General features: G+C 40.2%; 3 protein-coding genes, 1 long non-coding RNA gene and 1 pseudogene across 4 annotated transcripts in view; 2 read left to right on the forward strand and 3 right to left on the reverse strand.

Annotated features, from left to right (window-relative positions):
- LOC149099168 (uncharacterized) overlaps positions 1-18,609 on the reverse strand; it is a 276,702-nt gene that overhangs the window by 132,534 nt on the left and 125,559 nt on the right. The window lies entirely within an intron of this gene.
- LOC149099191 (uncharacterized) lies at positions 562-1,183 on the forward strand. Its single transcript, XM_089277939.1, has 2 exons — positions 562-876; positions 986-1,183. The coding sequence occupies exons 1-2, from the start codon at positions 664-666 to the stop codon at positions 1,181-1,183; spliced, it is 411 nt and encodes a 136-aa protein (XP_089134065.1). The 5' UTR covers positions 562-663.
- LOC149099192 (uncharacterized) lies at positions 3,610-6,543 on the forward strand. Its single transcript, XM_089278355.1, has 3 exons — positions 3,610-4,079; positions 4,677-4,893; positions 5,792-6,543. The coding sequence occupies exon 3, from the start codon at positions 5,795-5,797 to the stop codon at positions 6,446-6,448; it is 654 nt and encodes a 217-aa protein (XP_089134481.1). The 5' UTR covers positions 3,610-4,079; positions 4,677-4,893; positions 5,792-5,794; the 3' UTR covers positions 6,449-6,543.
- On the reverse strand, positions 8,424-9,034 carry LOC149099193 (uncharacterized). Its single transcript, XM_089277007.1, has one exon. The coding sequence runs from the start codon at positions 8,985-8,987 to the stop codon at positions 8,634-8,636; it is 354 nt and encodes a 117-aa protein (XP_089133133.1). The 5' UTR covers positions 8,988-9,034; the 3' UTR covers positions 8,424-8,633.
- Positions 12,783-15,663, reverse strand: LOC149099194 (uncharacterized; annotated as a pseudogene).

Below are 18,609 nucleotides of genomic sequence, written 5' to 3' on the forward strand. Positions count from 1 at the left end.
AGTGACCAGGTTTCCAAGCTACCAAAGGATTCAAAGTCAAATCACTATACATGTATTTGGAACCTCTTGTAAGCGACCACCTCCAGTAAGCGACCGCGACCACTTTTAGAGCTACAGGTTTGAAATTTTCCTTTGTAAGCGACCACTTGACAGATGATAGAGAGAAAATTGCATAATAGGGTGTTGTAACTTTATCATTTTCCTAGCTGGTACAAGGAACGGCAATTTCTCAATGGCAATTAAGTAATGGTCCGTGTAAGAACTAGGAAGGCCAAACACAAAATCAATTAAAAGGTGTGAATTCTTGATTATTAATTTCAATTAAATGGACGAATCGATTGGTCGATGTCCAAAAATTGCCAAAAAAACAATGAAAAACCCAACATAAACAACATTTTTCTCCTTAGTTTGCCCCATGTCCCTTCTGTCTACCTCACGGTCAAATATTAGCATTGTTCTATGCGCCAATCAAAAGTTAGAGCGGAAAACGTGCATCACAAACGATCTCTGTGAGATGCCATCTTGGATTTGCCATTTGTGATCAGAGACTTTATCAAGCTTTCTTGTCCGTTAAAGGTGTCTTTCGAGTCACAATTGTTATGAATACGAAGGTTATTTTGTCTACTTCGATCTTAAAGTACATTATGCTAAAATACTGGTGAAATGCCCTTCAAAAGTAGTTGCTGTTGTCCACGACACAGTGAGTGGGGATTTGGAAATGTTGGAGTAAAACAGCTGCTTGCTGTGACTTACCGTGAAGAAAAATTTTGTGGCGCTGGTAAATGGAGTGCATCTGGGCACAAGGAACGCAAACAGAAGATATGTACCTTTTGTAGGGAAAGGATTCAACTAAAAACAAGATGCGAAGAGCTAGAGGTAAGCTAAAATACTGTCACACTTCCACATGTGTTACCATACTTCCCTCAAATGGCTAAACATCTGTCTATCTTTACTCTTCACTCATTCGACTCTGTTGTTTTTCTAGACTGCTTCAGCAAGCCAAAGCGTATTATCTCCTACGCTTGAGAGTAATACAGAAGATAAAGTTTGTGGTGTCCTAGATGATCCAGTTGAAGCTGACATTTTTACTGAATACTCTAGTGGAAAACCTTCAGAGGACAAAGCATGTCAGATCCCAGAAACTGTTCAGAACCGCCAGAGCTATGAATGTGTCGGTCTCTGAAGGAAGATTGATTTAAGGAACGAAATTATATGTAAAATAGACATGGTACTGTTGGACTACACAGCCCTTGGTGTGCAGGGTACTCAAGCCATAATGAGGGACATCCTTACTACCAAGAAATTCAAAGGTCAGTTTGCTGATTTGTTCAGTAGCCACCAGAAGAGTAGCAGCGATGACAAACTGTTGAATTCATTAGCAAAAGATTACATTGCAGCCAAAGATAAAGAGAAGAGCCGATTGATACGGGCACAGAGTGCAAAAATATCGAGCAAACTCCTTATTGGAGACAGCATGAAAGGGAGTAAACTAAATATGAGTGGAGTGGAACAAGGGAGAAATCGGACTGAGACTGCTCGAGCTATCGGACGAATCAGTAAGTTTGGCGATGAACGGAGAAGGTTGTTGTCAATTGTGGCCCAAGATTTCACAATATCTGAACTTCAGAGTTATTTCCCTAGCTCAAAGTCAACCATTACTGCAGCAAGAGTGCATGCAATATTGTTTGGGAAAGGTGGTGTTCCCCGTGATGGTATTTCATTTACCAGGCAAGCAGTGAGTCCCGAGGTCATTGACGAATTTCAAAGTTTTGTCAACCAAGATGATATTTCAAGGCCTTCCTCTTGCAGAAGTGTGCTTGTTGATGGAAGGGAAACTGGTGTGAGATATTGGCAGTGTGACATCAAAAATGTTATTCAGCAATATCAGCTTAAGTTCCCTGATGGTCTGAAAAGGACATACATTTATTCACACCTTCCAAAGAATTTTAGAATGAACTCGATGCTTGCAGGCCTTTGCAACCCGTGTGATGACTTTGGTCATTCCACCTTTGAATCCTTGCAGCTGCTCCTAGATGACCGCAAAAAGGCTGGTATGATCAATCCTGCTGCTCATTCTGAAACTGTCTCTACCTCAAGACAGTACCAAAAATATCTGAAGGTGGAATTTCCCAAGGAGGTAAGCAGTAAATTGACAGATAGGAAATGTAGTATGGTTATCATTTGAAAAATGCTGAATCTGCAATTAGGGATGGACACGATGAATTCCCAAGAATGTTATGTATACCATTCCTAAAATATGCTTAAGTCCTCTGGACCTATATACAGTAGTATCTAGTATAACCAGAGGACCAGGAGAATTACAAACTTACAGGGGCTGCTACACTTACAGTAACAGGACATGTCATTTGAAAGTATAGTTCTTTTTAGTCATATTTTGACCTTCTTTGTCTACAAGTACTGAAGCTGTGTATGGACTGAAACCTCACTAACTACAATGTAATTCTATCATATTGCCTGCAGTAATGTCAATGTTCATGGATGTTATTAAGGTGGCCAAACACAGTTTTCAAGTGCCTATGCCTAATTCACCATTAATTTTAAACTATTTATGCTTTGGCGCCCATTTTTTGCAAGAGTCAAGGTTAACCTCAGAGGGGTTTATTCTCGCATTTTGGCTAAGGCGTGTGCTGTTGCCATGGCAATGGGGCTGGTTAAAAACAACGCTTAAAAAATGGTTTTTGTTTATTTAAAAAAATCCAGTCGTTAGATTTTTTTTCATCATTTGCCCACCACAAATTGACTTTAAATCCCTTCTGTCAACACTGTTGTAATAAAATTTTGACATAGACGATTTTCGTAATTTGCCATAAATTGTTTTCACTGCATGTTCTGAATTATTAAATTTCCCTATTTCAAAATTCAGATTTTTTGTGATACATCATTAACGTAGTTTCTGAACTATTTTTTTGCCAAATTTCTTGAAATTCTAACTACTGGGTCGTTAGAAATCGGCAAGTTTCTGCAAAGGCAATCGGTCTCAATTTTTCGAGCAACTGCGCATGCGCTGCATATAACTGGGTTCTTTCGGTAACAAAGAAAAAGCTGAGAATTGCTGGGTTCTTTGCATCGTTACCTTTTCTAATGTATCTTTGTAATAAAAGACTAAAGCCATCAATACACTGCGTTCAAATATAGAGAAAAATAGTACAGATACTGCAGGTGTTGAGTAAATAAAATGATCGCTCTATTGACGGCATGTTTGTTTCTTGCAATCCTTGTGCACGCGCTGAATTGCATCAGCAAAAGCATGTGGGAAAACTGTACTGTGTTCAGCCACCTTAATGCCATTTCTATATGTTCTTTTTTTGGTCTAGCTGGAGCGGCATTCTGCATGTGCTGAGTTGTGTCTGGAGTATGCCCTTGGTCACTGTTCGGGGGAACATAACCAGTATTCATCTGATGTTGACGCATTTCACAAGATTAGAAAAGAAGTAAAGGAAGCTGTGGAAGGAGTTGTTGATCTCCCTAAAAAGGCTTCTTTCTCCAAGTCCTGGGATCAGATTGTTTCTAACCATAAGGAGTATCTTGCGCACATTGTTCCCACAAAACACCAGGGGTGCTACTATCGCTATGTCCTTGCAAACCTTTGTCTTGGTGAGATTGTATTAATCATGGATTACAAGATGAAAGTTGAGCTGGGGCTTAGGACTCGTGAAAACCAACAAGAGTGGTACGGAAAGAGGGGGATATCTCTTCATGGTTTCCTTATAATTGCACAGGTAAATTCCTTCATAGTCCCTTTTCTTGCATTTTTTGACTTCGTTGTGAAGTGCACCCTAAGTTTATTTACATATACATTGTGCCTTAGAGCACAAGCATCCCATTTTGGCTTTGGAAACTTCTGCATCTCATTAATATGTTTGTTTGATTTGTTTTGATTTGAGGTTTTTAAAATAATGGTAAACTTCAGGTGTCTGAGGGACATAGAAAGGCAGAAGTGATTGACTTGTGGTCCGAAGATACAAAGCAAGATGCCTGGTTCACCCAGAGTGCCCTTGACATTGGTTTTAGATGGCTGGAAACTGTTTACCCAGGATTCACAGTCTACTTGTTTTCTGGTATGCTTACTTTAGATATATGTACACAGACCTGAATTCATTAATATGCAGCACATAAAAACAGTTCACCGACAAGATGAGGGTGTCATACTTTATTCTTTATTATTGTTGCAAATCTATTAAAGGTAAATGATAGAAATAAAATCCAGTTGTCCCGTGGGCCAGTCAGTTTCCGGTTACCCCCTCTAAAATACATTTATTACTTGCCTGCCCAATAGGCGTGCAATGTTCATGATTTATCGGCTATATCATTTATAAGGTACTGTTTATACTCAGTGATAGACTAAAGCAAACTGAGCTTACTGGTACTAAACTAGGTGAAAGATTCTGGACAGTGACACAAACGTATGTATTCTAAAGCAATCCATGTTTTCAACTCATTGTTTTGCTCATGTTGCAGACTTGAGTTTTGGAAATGTTTTTGAGTGGAATTATCACTAATAAGACTACTGAGGCTAATTTCACTTGCCCATGAGACCACCAAACTTCTATTTTCACTTGCCATAGGGCAAAATTTACTTGCTCCGGGCAGTCAGACCTGGGTATTTTGCTGTCCTGATATATAAATGATTATTATGTTTACTTCCTCTGTTTTAGATAATGGGCCACACTACCATAACAGTGGGGTTCTCCTGTACTTATCTGAAGTGAACAGAGTGTTCAAATCACCTTGAAAGAATACAACTTTTTTGAAGCTGGCGAGGGAAAGTCTCAACTTGATTCCCACTTCGCTCATATCAGCCATAAGATTGTGCGGTGGGTACGACTGGGAAACGATTTAGAAAGTGGAGAACAAGTTGCAGAGCTGATCAAGGTATATGTTCCCTGGACATTGGTATTTTTCTGTTGAATAGTCCCAGAAAAATTTCACTGACAGACTTAATACTCACTGTGCAAATACAAAACAACAGCAAAACAAAGAGACAAAAACACAGCTCAGTAGTTTACATTCAAAAGATAGTTTGAATGTCAGAACTGCATTATTAACATAACTCTCAAGTTTTACATTGGTCTACTCTTTCATAGTAAGTCTGCATTGCCCATTGAAAGGCTACTTAGCAAGCATGTATGTAAATGTAAATGGTTGGAAGGAGGAATGATTGTGAAATCTCTCCAGGATCATTGTAAGATGTAGATATGATTCTTGGCTGCACATGTTAGTTGGAGTTGAATTAGGTGCATATATTTTTATTTGGGTGGTTTACTGAATAATACATACATCTTATTAGATGTTTTGGTGTGTAGTATCCCTGTATATTTTTACGAGTTGTATCCTGCGGGCTCGTCAAAATGCAAACAATGAGAAAAACTATACACCGATACTACAAACCAGAACATGTAATACATGTAAGTGATTTAATATCCAACTACTATAGTCAAAAAATCTATCAGTGAATGAGGGAGAGTCCACTAGTCCACCGTATCGCTGGATATTTGTACTCATTTCGCATGTTATTTGGACGGTATTCGCTACAGTTGGATTACAGCATGATGACATGTAACAGGGTTGCCGTAGTCAGCAGAAACAAATAAGGTCAGGGAAAAGTCAGGGCTTTTTTATTTTCCTTGAGAAAAACATTGGGTTATCCACCTAATTCAAAATCAGTGAATACTGTATATTTCAAAGGTCAGTGAAAAAGTCAGATTTTTTGATGATTGGCAACTGTGTAAAGTAGTGTTCCTGATTTTTACATGTTTTTATTTTCTTCCAGACAATGAAGAATGCAACTTGCAAGAAGCTGATCATTGACAGATCAAAAGCAACAAAAGTGGGAACTCTAACGGATATTTCGTTATTTGGAAACTTCACCTTTCCAACTGAAGGCCAATTTGCAAATGGTCTGCAGCTGAGGTCATTAGCCGGGGTTGGAAATATTGTCAATAAGACACAGGCACAAATTGAAACACTGTCTGGATGCCAGATTCCAGTGGCTGGAGCAACTGGTGCATTAACATCTGAAGAAGAGCCAGCACCAGAACCGTCTCAGTGCCCTACACAATTTCCTGCTTCAAGAAATGAGGGATATGCATTGAAGTTTATTCAACATGCCCCTGAGCAGTCAGTTGTGGCATCACTGCAAGTTACTGTGGTTGACCAGTACCTACCAGAGAGGCTGGAAAGTGGATATGCCCTGAAACATGGTCCAGGAAAGAGAACAGTGTTCAGCCAAGCTCAGAAGGATATCACGATTGCACTTTACAACAGACAGGCAGTAAATTGCATTAGAGCTGAACCACGGGATGTGATGAGAGCAGTGGAAGATGCAGGCTTGGAAGTACTTACAGCAACTCAAATCAAGAGTTGGTGGTCAATGTACCATCGGAAGAATAGGAATTTACCTGTGAGTGGGTGGCCCACTCACATTTAAGTGAGGTAGGTAAATGAGGTAGCATGCCTTCTGGTACGCCATCTGCTCCAGTACCATCCTTCACTGCCCCACTGGCTACTGTGCCTTCCTATGCCTCAACAGCTTCTGTGCCTACAACTGCATTGACAGCTACAACAGCTTCTGTGTCTACAACTACACCACAAACTACTGTGCCGTCCAGTGTTCCATCAACTTCTTTGTTTACAACTACATCACCAGCTACTATCCCATCGAGTGTGCCATCAGCTGCTGTGCCACTCAGAGTACCCACAGCTAACATGACATCCACTGCAACACCTGGTACTGTACCATCCAGTGTATCTTTCAGTTCCACTGCTGCTGCCCTGGCACCTGTCTCACCACAAGCCATTGTCACTGGTCGTGTATCGCAAATATCGGGTGCTGTCATAGAATGGCTTTTTCCTGCTGATTTTAGTCAGTCAACAATTGGTGGAAGAAATGGAAGCAATGCTTGTGCTTTCATTTCTCTGTACTTTGGACAAGTAGCATTACAGGGTATTCTTCCCCCACGACAAGGACTTGCACTGGATGTTCTTTGGAAGGATGCCCTCAGGGAGGCAATGACTCGAGGAAATGACTTGCACGATGAAATGTTTGATCATGACGGAATAAATCTTAATGCCGATGAAGCTGTTGAAATGGCTGGTGATGACTGTGGTGTACTCTGTCTCAGACAGCAAAAAGATCTATTTGGCGGGACTGTTGTTGCAAAGCATTTACTTGCTGAGTTGCTTGATGATTTAGCTGGTAGGAGGCAAAGAATTTGTCTGCTGTTCTTTTCTTGTGGAAGAACAATGTTTTTACTTGTTGACAGCTGTGGACATATGTATTTTGTGGACTCCCATTCCCATAGAGACTGTGGAGCAATAATAGCAAGTTCTCCACCTGGCAATGGAGTAGAATTTACTGAATGGATTGATAAAATGATGAATTTAAATTGGCAGACCTCACTCACATCGGGGTCTGTAACTGAAGTTATATATGCATAAGGGCTGATTTAGATTGCACAACCTTGTCATGTACGGTTTTTCTAGTTTTCTAATCATCTCATGCAAGTTTCTCACAGGCGGTCATGTGTCATTTAAATCGGCCCTAATGGTTTGTTTAGACCATTCTCTATTGACTGTAGTTGTTCTTGACAATCAAAAGATCCATGTAATAGTTTGGTCATATTCACTATAAGATCAGTTGATCTTATAGCATTCTGATTTTCCTCTCGGGTTAAAAAGTAGAAGAATAGATCTTGTTAGATCTTTCCTCTTGCTAGTATAACTGGTCAGAACAACAACTAGCCTAAGGAATAGGTCAAATGATATGCTGACAGTTGACAGAGTTTTTTCAGTAGTCTGATACTGTAATTGTGGCATCCATGCCTATTTATTTGTCTCTCTCAAAAAAGAGGGGTTTTTTATCTAGAAAATATCAAAACCAAACCTGTAGACCTTTTTTGTCCTTTCTTCCCCCCCCCCCCAACCTGCCCCTCTCCATCATTTCAGCTTTTGAGACCACCTCCCCCTTTAAACTAACCCTAACCCTCAGGATGGGTATGGATATTTTCTGGAACCACACAATGATTGAAAACAGAATATTGTACTTGTATGTTGCAAGCACTTAGGCATAATTTTTATCATTTACTTTTCTTCAAAGAGGCCATTCATGCAGTTATCTTCCATCCCGAGATGGAATAGAGCTTGGTAGTTTGTCCATTCCAAAAGATGTGGAGCCCTGTGTTTGTTTTGTTTCTCCTTAACTTTGCTTACCTGCACTAAGAACTGAATGTCTTCTTTTTTGGGAAACTGGGCATTGGCATAATATTGAGTAATAACTGAAATATTTTCTGCAAGTAACATTTTATACGAGTGGTAATACCTTGTTCGGTATGATAAAATTAGCAGTGTGTGTTATTGTTGATCATCAAAAGCACATAAGAAAACAGTTGTAGGAAATTGTCAGATCTCACAAAAAAGAATATTTATTTTCTTACTCTGAAAAACATGCAAAAATACAAACTGAAAAAATAAGAAAAGAGGCTAGAGAGGCTCACAAACAATTTATTTTGGAGGCTATAACGGTTGCATAGATTGCTCGCCGTCTTATACCAAAATAAAAACTACAACAGTTGCCTGATTTGCCTGCTGTCTTTGCTGCAAAAAGGTGATTACAACTATAGTTCATAATCATGAATGAGGCATGCTAACACAAAACGTATTTGATTATAGGAGAATAGCTGACCAAGGTTGTCCCATACGGTGCAAAGTTTCTTGTCCTCGTTTGCCATTATTTCACTTTTGATAACATCAAATGACTCCTTGCTTACTTTGACGCATTTAGCCACAGACTCGTGATCTAAATCGGCTTCAGCAGCAAGACAATCGATGCCGTACACCTTGGCGGTTTCCTCGGCAACATTTAGCTCGGACGAGAGCGTGGCGAAGTTTTTTCCCAGCTTGAGGCCCTGTATGACCAGCATCTTCTTCAGTGACGGATTGTTTTTTCCATAAAGCCTACATAGTTCCATTTTCTACACAAAGAAAAGAAAAGTTTGAATTCAGTTAACTAAGAAAGTTATTTCTGAAAGCTTAGCAATGAATTCATCTAGTACTCACACTAGAATCTAACTTCTTTCGCTTTGGTTCCAAGGGTCCATCTCCACATGGCTGTGAATCTCCCTTTCTGGAATCAAACCAGCAAGTCAGAACATATGATGGGGCACTGATTCGAAATTTCTAATTTGTCAGAATGCTAACAAAGCTTGACTTGCCTCTTTTCCATTTTTGGCCGGATAAAAACCGGCTCCTGAATGATTTCGCTATTGAAACAGCAGTAAGCTCTCTGCAGATCCAAAAATAATGCCCAGACATACGATGCGAGCAGAAACACGATCGCAATCAGCCAGTCAGAAGGTGCCACATTTTTACGATTTCGCAATTTCTGATCAGTTTCACCACAAGAGTTTGAAGCATCGGAAGCCCTATTATTTTTTTCGTTGACGTTTGTTCTATCATGGTGGTTCAGAATAACTTGCAAGTGATGTTCCAAGCTTATCCTCACGTCGATTGCTGAGGGGTATAAACATTTCACATAACGAACAGTACAATGTTATCGCTCATCTCTGTTACCTAAATAGTCCGAAAGGTGCGTAAAGTGAAACAGTCGAGTAAAGAAAGAAATACTAATTTATCAAAGGCCATCCCACGGCCCGAGGATGGACTCCTTCTAGGTTTGCGATATGGCGGACAACAATTATTATTACTATTATAATATTTTTGAGGTGGTGGACATTATATCAAACTTTGCTGTGTTAGAAGACTGGTTTTGAAATACATTCACGGAACGTTCACGAATTTCAGCCAGGTATTTACTTTGCACGTCTTTGTCGGGCTCCCAAACACGCGTGAAAACGTTACTGCTTTGGATCACAAACTGACAGTTCTTTAGTGAAATTCGAGCAAAATGGCCTGAACAAGGTCGCTGATTGATGGTTCACGGAACCGATCCTGATGTTATTCTATATCAGTTTAATTTTCTCGGTATTGGCGCATAGGAATTGTCCAGACTTAAGATATGTTACAATTTTCAATGTATCTAATGTGTAGCCGAAATGAAATCTTATTTTAATGATTTAGAAGGGATCTTAAATCAAATTCTCAATTCCAAATTCGCGCTTTTTGCACCTGGGCCAATCAGATCATTCAGATTTAATTTGATTATGGGGATTAGCGCCTGAAACGTAACTGACGCTATTGCACTAGTCTATTGTTCTTTTACCTAGTTCTTACGCGGATCATTACTTAACCGATTTTTTTCTCGAAATTGGCCATTACTTTGGACATAGTTGATGTGCAAGCCAGTATAATACCGTTTCGTTTCTGAACAAAGGTAACAAATCAAATGATGTACAAATCGGGCCCGTAAGTCACGTCATTTTTGTGCGAATTTTGTAAAAAAGTGACGGCAATTGTCGCCATTTATACAAAGGGAAAGGCATCCTAGGAATAAAGTCAATGACGTTTCCTGACTATGAAATAAGGCTATCCTGTAGCAAACTATAAACACCTTTTAGAGTACGTGAAAGAATAGGGAAAGAGCTTTGACGGCCAAAAGAAAAAAGTAGTGAGGGCGATGAACAACTATTCCGTTAGCGGACGAAAAATCAACTTCTAATGGATTTTTATACCAGGAACTCACTGAAGTGTGGTTAATTTCTTGTCTCATCATACTTGCATACTTTCATACGTGTGTAGCAGTCTAAATGCATGTTTCCTTAGTTTTACTGTTTCACACGACTAAATTGTAATAGTTCTTAATGTAACAGTTTGATATAAGTTCAATTGAAATATTTTAATGGTCTACTTTAAGGTGTTTATAAGATTGCTTACTTCATACTATAAACTTACTGATAAATGATAAGCTTGTATGAAATAGGTTTATTTTTTGTTGCACATTAAATATTGATATTCAAGTATTCTATGATATAAATCATTAATAATTTATTTTTTTCATATTATAGGCCCTGTTTTGTCACGTGCTCAGAAATGGCGTATGCCAAAGTGTTTAAAAGTGCCATCAACCGGACATTTGCCTCTGTTGGCAGTGTCTCCTTTGGGAGAGCGTGAGTGATTCCCAGTTGTGCCATTTTCTGATGTCTGCAACCGAGGAGTTCTTTTCGTGGCCTCCTGAAGAGCAGAAAAGACTAAAGGCTGCCATAACATTGGGGAGACAGCCAAAAGACAATGTTTATGTATTGGGTGATGTACAAGATCTAGAACAACAAAAGATGGCTTTAGCTTACTATTGTTGGGTTTCCAAGAATTTTTGTTTAAAACCTTACAAGGTGTCACGTTCCACAACCGATGGAACTGGATTATTGCAATGAACAGATACGACACACGAATCCAATCCAGACGTCTGCCATGCTGCTTTAATAATCAACTTCCCAACTTACATTGCGCACTTAAGTATATTATGTATGATGCACCGAAATGTACCTTACAAACACTACATCCCTTCCTTTTTTGGTATAACCACTATGATCTTAAGGAAACGTCAACACAATTGAAAGTCAACTAAAAACCTAGTAGGACTTAAACTCACAAAACGGCTGGCCATAAAAATTATTAATTCTCCTCTTTTGAACCTTAACAGTCAATAATGACATAAAGTCATAACAGAGTCTCTAACAATAGCATTCAAGTCAAAACAGAGTCCTTAACAATGACGCTCAGGTCATAACAAAGTCTTTAAGTCTTTCCGGCAGTTTCCTGGCCCTTGTTGGTCTCATCATAACCGGGCTAATCAGTTCTTCTCGTTGTGCTTCCAGTTTTACAGGATCAGCAACATCAAGCAGTGGAGTTGTTTCCTCCGGATTCTGTGATGCTTCCTCATACTTCTTTATATGGGTTGTGTTTTGCATAAGTTGAACGCCTTCTGGTGATTCAATGACAACACTGTTCCCAGTTTTGGTTACAACATCATAAGGCTCAGAAGCAAATGGTGTTGACAACTTGTTTTTGCGCTCTTGTTTTACTAAGACTTTGTCACCTGGAGCTAGGTCTGACTCCTGGGCACTCCTCTTCTTGTCTGCATAGTGTTTAGCTTTGGCTTTCATTTTGCCATCTCGGTCTCGCATCTCACTCTCTATCCTCTCCTCTCTCAGTTCAGGTAGTTTAGTACGCATCTTTCTGCCAAACAAGAGTTCTGCTGGACTCACACCTGTGGTAGTATGAGGGGTTGACCTATATGCTACCAAATACTTGCGAACTTCCTTCTTCCATTCTTTTCCCTCAGCTTGAGCTATTTTCATTCTCTTGAGGAGGGACTTGTTTTGTCTTTCCACCTCGCCGTTCGCTTGTGGCCACAATGGTGTGGTCTTCCTGTGTTCTATGCTGTTATCCTCCAAATACCACTCAAACACTTCTGATCTGAACTGTGGACCATTGTTGCTTCGAAGTGATTGAGGTAGTCCATGTGTGGTGAAGATTTTCTCCAAACACTCTATGACTTTCTCTGATGTTGTCGAACGCATGACTTCCACTTCATAGTACCTGCTGAAGTAATCAATGATGACTAAGACAGATTCTCCTGATGGTAATGGACCTAATAGGTCTATGGCCAAATCTTGCCATGGGCTACTTGGTAATGGGGTTGACTTGATTGGCTCTGGGTTTGCCGGACTGCTTACAAGCTGACAGCCATGACAGGTTCTGCAAAACTTCTCGGCTTCCTTGTCAATCCCAGGCCACCATACCTTTGATCGTAATCTCTGCTTCATACTGACAATTCCTGGATGTCCTTCATGCGCAAGGCTCAGTACTCAAGGTCTCAACTTGCTTGGAATGACAATCGTGGTACCTCGAAGAATTAACTTGCCAATAACACACAGTTCGCCACATACTGGTATGTACTGCTTGTGCTGATCACCTTTCCAGTTTCCGTCTTCAATGTGCTGACACAATTCCACGAACTCTCTGTCCTGTGATGAGGCTTCTTCAATTTCATGTGTTGTCATTGCGTGAGGAGTGGCAGTTACTGCGACAAACCTGACAAATTCATCTGACACCTTGTGCGCTGATGAAGATTCTGCTTCCTCGTTCGCATGCAGTAAGCGTGACAACGGATCGGCAATATTCTGCTCTCCAGGTAGGTATTTGACTTGGAACTTGTATGGCTGTAATCACAAGATCCATCTTTCGATTCGTGCACACAGCTTCGATCTGCTTGAGTAGATTGTTTCCAACGGTTTGTGATCAGTGTACAGTTCAAATTCAATGCCATAAAGGTACACATGGAATTGTTCACATGCCCATACAACAGCCAAGGCTTCTTTTTCCATTTGCGAATAACGCTTTTCCACATCGCTTAGACTCTTGCTTGCGTAACTAATGACTCTTTTCCTGCCTTGCTGCTCCTGGATGAGGATCGCACCGAGGCCTACCGGGCTTGCGTCTGCTATGATTAGTGTCTTGGCATTTTTATCAAAGTAACCAAGAGTTTCGGCACTTGATAGCCTCCTCTTAAGCTCACTGAATGCGTTCTTCTGCTCTTCTCCAAACTCGAAACGGACACCCTTTTTGGTTAATCTGTGCAATGGCTCTGCGACCGTAGCAAAGTCCGGGATGAAACGAGCATTGTAGTTTCCCAGTCCCAGAAAGCTTCTGACTTCTGATGCACTCTGCGGTTTTCTTGCATCAACGATCGCTTTTACCTTGTCTTCCGCAGGGCCAATACCATTGTTGCTTAACACCAGTCCCATGAACACCATCTGGGTCATGTGGAACCTGCACTTCTCTGCATTCAGCATGAGATTCTTCTCTTTCAGCCTCTCCAAACCTCGCTGCAATCTTCTGTCATGTTCTTCAGTGTTCTTCCCATGAATAATGATATCATCTGAGATGTTGGCAACACCTTCACAGCCTTGTAATGATTGCTGAATGAGATGCTGGTACACTTCTGGAGCTGACCTTATCCCAAACATAAGGCACTTGTACTGGTATAGACCACAATGTGTAGTGAACATTGTGATACTCCTGGAATCTGGATGGAGTTCTAATTGGTGATAACCCCATTTTAAATCCAGTTTACTGAACACTGTGCTTTGGTTGAGGTTTTGGAGCACTTCGTCCACTGTGGGTATGGGATAACGTTCTCTGATAATGGCTTCATTAGCCCTTCGCATGTCTACACAAAGGCGTATTTCGTCATTCTGCTTTGGGACTACTACAACTGGACTAACCCACGGGGTCAGGCCCTCTACCGGTTCAATTATGTCCATGGCTACCAGTTTTTCAATCTTTTCTTTAACCTTGTCTCGAAGACTAAATGGGGTGCGCCTGACTGGTTGCGCCACAGGAGGTACGTCTGGATTCCCATGCAACTTAACTTGGTAATTCTTTAACTTTCCCACACCTTCAAAGATTTCTTTGTAATCGGACATAATCGTCTCATTAGATGTCACAGCGTAGATCCGGGTTCCTAATTTCAACATGCCTAGGTGTATGGCAGTTTCTCTTCCAAGCAGTGCCACCCCTTCACCATTAATAACAACAAATTCGGCTTCGGTTTCTTTTCCCTCTACTCTCGCCAGTGCTGAGAATGTTCCTAGAACATTCAGCGGCTGTTTACTGCCATACGCATAAAGCTTCTTATCACTCTTTCTCGACACACACTTAATCTTGTCTTGCTTTAACTTTGACCACAGATTTTTGTCAATCACATTGGTGCTCGCACCCGAATCAATCAGCATTGCAACTACAACTCCGCCCACAGTCACATCTATTTTCTCAGGAGATGTAGCAGAATTCACAGTAAATGCATACTCATCTTCATCTCTTTCACTTCCCACATACCTTACTGACTTCTTCTTTTTCTTTCCTTTTGTCTTCTCTTCCCATCTAGGTTTGGGAGGTTTGGCTGTTTTTGTTCTACACTGCGAGCCAAAATGGTCAGCTCCTCCACACTTATGGCAAGTTTTTCCTTTCGCAGGGCATTCAGAGTCTCGTCCAAAATGTCCTGCTTTTCCACATCTGTAGCATGCTCACTTTACAGACTCCTTCTCTGTCTTCCTGCTTGTCGCGGACCAAATTCACATCCTTTCTGCCTTCCATATTCTCCAGCTGTGATTGAACTCGCTGGTGATTTGCTGCTGTCGAAAGTAACAGCTCTAAGGTTAGTTTCTCACCTTTTTCCAGTAGTTTCTTTCTTAATTCATGTGATTTACATCTCTGCACGACTTGATCATGAATCTGGTTTTCGGCTTGTTCGCCGTAGTCACAGTCCTTGACCACTTGCCTCAATTGCGTCACGCACTGAGCCACAGTTTCGCCGTCCTGTTGTTCCATGCTGCGGAACAGGTGATTTTGGTATGTCAAATTTACCTTTGGAATGAAATAATCGTTCAAAGCCTTCACCGCTTTTTCGTAATCTTTTGCCTCGCCTGTGTCAGTCAACGTTTCAAAAATTTCTTGAACAGCTTCGCTGGCAGAATGAAGGAGTAAAGCTCTCCTCTGGATTTTATTATCGGCTTTATCCGCTTTGATGAGCAAGCCTTTGCTGTCGGCATACATCGAGAAACTTTTCAGCCAACGCTGCCATCGCCTTCCCACGCCTGAAGGTTGACCATGTGGGTCGAAGGGTTTTACACTCGTCAAATCGTCTATCTTTATTGACGCCATGGTCTGGGCAGTTGCAACTTCAATCCTCGTCACCAGATGTCACGTTCCACTACTGATGGAACTGGATTATTGCAATGAACAGATACGACACACAAATCCAATCCACACGTCCGCCATGCTGCTTTAATAATCAACTTCCCAACTTACATTGCGCGCTTAAGTATATTATGTATGATGCACCGAAATGTACCTTACAAACACTACACAAGGGATTACATTAATTTTTTTTAGTTCCAAGTTTTAATTGTAGATTCAGTTATTTTTTAGGCCATTCCCCCCCTTCATTTTTTCGTTTACTCCCGAATGCATTTCCTGATTTTGGGTCGGTTGGTCAGAAAAGAGAACCCCCGCCTCAGGAACTAGGAGGCCAGTACCTTAGCATAATATCTGTGGAGCCTGGAATCAACAAGACGAGGTTACAAAGTCAACATGGTGACAAGATTGACATCGTGGTTAAACTCAAACGTGAACAGCAAAAAAAAGATGAACCACCTAAACTGCATACTGATATTATATGTCATTGCCTTCTTCATAACTTTTTATTCTTGTTTTAGAAAATGAGAAAATCTGGGTCGGTCAAACGACGCTAAACGGAGAAAAAAAGGGAGATGGCCTTAGCAGCCTTAGAGATAAATAACTGGTATCCTCCTTTTTTTTAGCTGGATGGCCAAGGGATGCTTATCCCAGATGAGGAAAAGGAGTACATTTGGATGGTACCACACTTAGTTGGGATTCCACAGTCATCCAATTCTGGGGATCCACTTCTTCGTGAAAACCTAAAGTCGACGCCACCAGTAATTGAACTTCCACTCAGGCAGTTTAATTGGTTTCTCTTTACGAAAGCCGCAAAGAACTTCACTAAGAATAATTTTTACCAGTTTATTTGTCTCCTGTCTGGAGCAGTGTCTGCCTTCCACTATGAGAAGGTTCTTTCAGTCATTGGTAAGTACCAATGGGGAAATATCCTCTCTAATATGCACTAACTAAAATTAATTATTATTTATTGCTGTTTTCTCATATTACTAGAGCATTTGAAAGGACCACACCAATTTTTTTTGACACAATTCAAAATGGAGAAGCTGGTGAAGACTTTTTTCATGCCCGTAACACTGCATTTCAACATGCAGGCGCAAACTGTTTGCCATCAATAATCCGAATGGGGGAATTCACCCAGGCAGGACTGGAAGACCATATCTGGTTCTTCCAACAAAGACTGACAGGATCGCCATCATGGCTGCCACTGGTTTATTCCATCTACCACCTTTTTGCGTTGAAGGTCAGTGAGATTCCATGAACTATAAGTTATTTTAAATTTCCACAATTGGGAAAATTAGTTAAAAATGAATCTATAATGAAAATTAGTTAAAAATGAATATTGGTTTTTGATCTAATATCTCAATTATTATAACTAAAGCTACAGAAAGAAAAACTTTTTTTCGGATTACGATCACATGTCAAATTAAAACCACAGTCACGGTTCTGGTTTTCTCTGTATTAACTTAGTGATGAATTATTAATAAAAGAAGCTAGCATAAATCATCTATAAAGCCATTATGCATGGCTAATTTTTTTCAGGTACTATCAAGGACTGGCTTATTGATTTGGTAATATGCAGCCCAATGTGCACTACCATGAAACAATGGGATATGCTAACTTGTTTATGCATCTCTCTCTGTAATTTCTGAATACACTATTGATTCTCACTCAAAAATTTTAAGGCTATGAAAAGAACTCCCAAAAGTTGAATCAATCATAGGACTTAAGTGATATGAAGTGTATGTTTTTCTCAAGGGGGAAGGGTGGGTGAGGTTAAAAAAATTTTCCCCTTCAAAGAGGGGTGGCTTAATTAAAAGAGGATTTATGGGTATACTTACTGCAGGAACAAGTTTAAACATTAAGAAGATATACCCACTCAAAATGACAAGCAATATCATCTTTTTGAGCTAAAATGTATGAAGTGTGGGATCACTGATAGTGTAATGATGATGAATATTGCTAATTTGACACCCAACTGCAACTTAGACTTTTTGATTTCACTATTTGAACAGATAATAGAGTTGGTTGTGGATGAGTCTGTAGTTAGTGAGACTGAATTTGACTCCCACTTGGAGGAAAAACTGATTCCATATGTAAAGGGATTGTATCGCCAGTCGCAGAAAGTGAAGGCTACACTTGAAGATCTTATCACAGATATTGTGGAGGCTGTGAGAAAAGGACATTCACAAGATGATGTATGTACATATTTGCAATTTCCTACCATCTCATCTATTATGTCTGACAATATTCGATGTAACAAATATACATCCACCTCAAGTTCTAAATCCATTGTGGCATTTGCTACTAAATGCATCATGCACGACTGCTGTGACAGACTGGAATGTTGTTTCTAAATGCACTGTGGTCAAATTTTAAAGAAGTGTAAAATTTCACAAACCAGTTTGTGTCTCTTTCATTTGGTTTCAAATTATATTAATAGAATTATACAGAACTTTGTTGATGACAATTTGAAATGTTACAACTGCTTCACTGCTTGCCTAAGTCCATCCTACCCCACGTAGCACTAGCTATACACGCTGAAAGTAAGTATTAACCACAAAAGATGTATTTACATGCATGTATGTCTGAAAAAGAGTCATGAGATCCTGACTATCTTATGTAATTATATAATGTCTCGTTAGGTATCCACATGGCTGAAACCATCTGTCCCACAGAGATTGTCCCCTCATGGCCCAGCCCTACATCTACACAGGCTGAAAGTGTCATTGTTGCTGCAGAAAGCTGGAACACCCTACACTGGTCAAGACTTTCGAAACATTGTAGGAAGTATTGATGGAGGAAATGCAGACTTCCGAACTGCATTTCAAAATTCTGGGCATGTACCTTCACTAAAAATACCACATCAAAGTATCTGTGAGGATCAACTGAAAATAATTGACAGTTGTAAGTATTGTATAGCAATCAATCAATTTT

Source organism: Orbicella faveolata, unplaced genomic scaffold, assembly GCF_042242905.1.
Source record: "Orbicella faveolata isolate gen_17 unplaced genomic scaffold, um_ofav_v1 contig_46, whole genome shotgun sequence".
Taxonomy (NCBI): Eukaryota; Metazoa; Cnidaria; class Anthozoa; order Scleractinia; family Merulinidae; genus Orbicella; species Orbicella faveolata.

Excerpts from the sequence above, each read along its gene's own strand:
- LOC149099193 (XM_089277007.1), bottom strand. The coding sequence starts at position 8,987 with ATGGAACTATGTAGGCTTTATGGAAAAAACAATCCGTCACTGAAGAAG.
- LOC149099191 (XM_089277939.1), top strand. The coding sequence starts at position 664 with ATGCCCTTCAAAAGTAGTTGCTGTTGTCCACGACACAGTGAGTGGGGA. Across the intron at positions 877-985 it reads CAAGATGCGAAGAGCTAGAG|ACTGCTTCAGCAAGCCAAAG; the intron begins GTAAGCTAAAAT and ends TTGTTTTTCTAG.
- LOC149099192 (XM_089278355.1), top strand. The coding sequence starts at position 5,795 with ATGAAGAATGCAACTTGCAAGAAGCTGATCATTGACAGATCAAAAGCA.